Consider the following 1914-nt stretch of genomic DNA (forward strand, 5'->3'; position numbering starts at 1 on the left):
GATATTTTACTATATTAATATTTAAAATTAATATAATTTATAGAATCGTTTTTTCATGTTTGAAAAAATATTATACATGATTATTATTACTAAAATTATAACAATAAAAATCAGCTGCTAATCATTATTTTACCATGCAATTATAGTATCACAAATATCAAACTTTTCTCTCAATGTAGCGCTTAAATTTTTTGTGAATTTATATACAATTCTGCAAACCGCACGTTGAAATAGCTATTTTTTTTTAAACGTAATCATAAATCAGAGTAATAATAATATATAATTAACATATAAATAATTAACTTGCCAAGCAATTTAATATTGATGCTAATAAATATCTTATAAAAACATTTAATTTGATAAGAATCTGAAAAATTGAATAATTTATTGCGAAAAATATTATCTCAGGGATTTGAACTCGGATCTTCGATTGATTTTTCAATCATTAATACTACTTGGAACAAGTAACGCATAAAAAAGAAATATATCAAACTGTAGGAATACATGTGCTGTAAGACAGCATGGAAATTATTCGAAATTATCATCGTTATTACTATAACAATTTAATAGCGCGCTAATGCATCAATGGTGCTGTGTACTCGGATTTAACCAGCGTAGGCGTTCTGCGTCGGCTGTTTGCGACCCTTGTGCTTAACCAAACGGTTTCGATTACTCTACTCGACATGCTCGAGCTTCGTAAGCACTTCCGTCGTCTGTGTCGATCGAAATCTCACTAACGGACGATGCATGGGGAATGTGATTGCGCAAATCGTACCTGACGTCGTACTCCAGGTGGAATCCCGCCACATGGTGGTCGGGTGGTCGCCCAGGTGAAGTAGGGTCCCACCGCCTTTTACACCCCCTTCGTCCTTGGAGCCACCCTCGTCCACGCCCCAGAGCTTTTTTGTTGAGGGAGCGATCTGAAACATGAAAAAACAGAACAGGTCGTAAGCCTCTGGAGGTCAGTGAACACGCTGAAACGTGTGTGTTGACACGAAACTCCCAAGAGTTCTCTCTCTATCTATCTCTCATCTTCCTCCCTCTGCTGCATAAAGGGATACGAGGAAGCGCACCACTTACATTAGAAAATTAAAAGTTCCCAACAAGATTAACGGTTTCATAATGCAGTACTCAGTCTATTAACGCATCAGCAAAATTCTGCTTCCGTGATAAGTGCGATGTAATTAACATCACGTCCCACTGACCCATCGTGCACGCGCACACACGTTCATATAGCTCTGTTCTTGAAAATATATATTTACGCTGTATATTTCGGAACGGGGATAATGTTTCAGGGACAGATGCCGCTCCAAATCAATACCTCCTGTTGACGCAGTTGTCAAGGTATCATTTACGAATGATAAGTCCATACGTTTCTACAAGAATAAAATTCGTGAAAACTAACAGATTTGTAAGAGAATAATTTCAATGCACATCATATTATGTGTGTTCGTTTAATTTCGCTAATAGCTCTTTATACTATCAAAGAAAAATAAATTCCATGGATTTTTAATTTATATTAGATTAATTCTTTATATATTGAATTATGACATTAGAAAAAATAAATTAAATAAACGCTTTCTTCTGCGCATCGTGTTTTAAAATAAACAAATATTTTCATCATGTTCAAAATCATTTATCAAGAATTTATTTCACAAATCTTACCTGTATTCGCCTATTCTTTATAAGCGTCTAATAATAGCTGCTACCAAACGATGAGTAAAATAATTCTAATCAAACATTCAGTTAAATAATCAAATATAATTTCACTTTTTCAAATAATTATATTATCAAACAATTAGTAATATTATTATGTTTTGTAATACTTACTAAATATTTTTTAAAAAGTAAAATATTTTTTGTTATATTAACCAGACATTTGATTGAAATTATTTCACTTAATATTTGGTAGTT

The 1914-nt window shown here is 32.8% G+C and overlaps 1 protein-coding gene across 5 annotated transcripts in view; it reads right to left on the reverse strand.

Moving 5' to 3' along the window:
- Nucleotides 1–1914, reverse strand: part of LOC108690988 (pumilio homolog 2) — an 82499-nt gene that overhangs the window by 62490 nt on the left and 18095 nt on the right. For all 5 annotated transcript variants that reach the window (XM_018198571.1, XM_018198569.1, XM_018198570.1 and 2 more), the window contains exon 5: nt 776–920. In XM_018198571.1, coding sequence (XP_018054060.1) covers nt 776–920 — 145 coding nt within the window. The remainder of the gene's footprint in view (nt 1–775; nt 921–1914) is intronic.

Source organism: Atta colombica, unplaced genomic scaffold (genome assembly GCF_001594045.1).
Source record: "Atta colombica isolate Treedump-2 unplaced genomic scaffold, Acol1.0 scaffold38, whole genome shotgun sequence".
Lineage (NCBI taxonomy): Eukaryota > Metazoa > Arthropoda > Insecta > Hymenoptera > Formicidae > Atta > Atta colombica.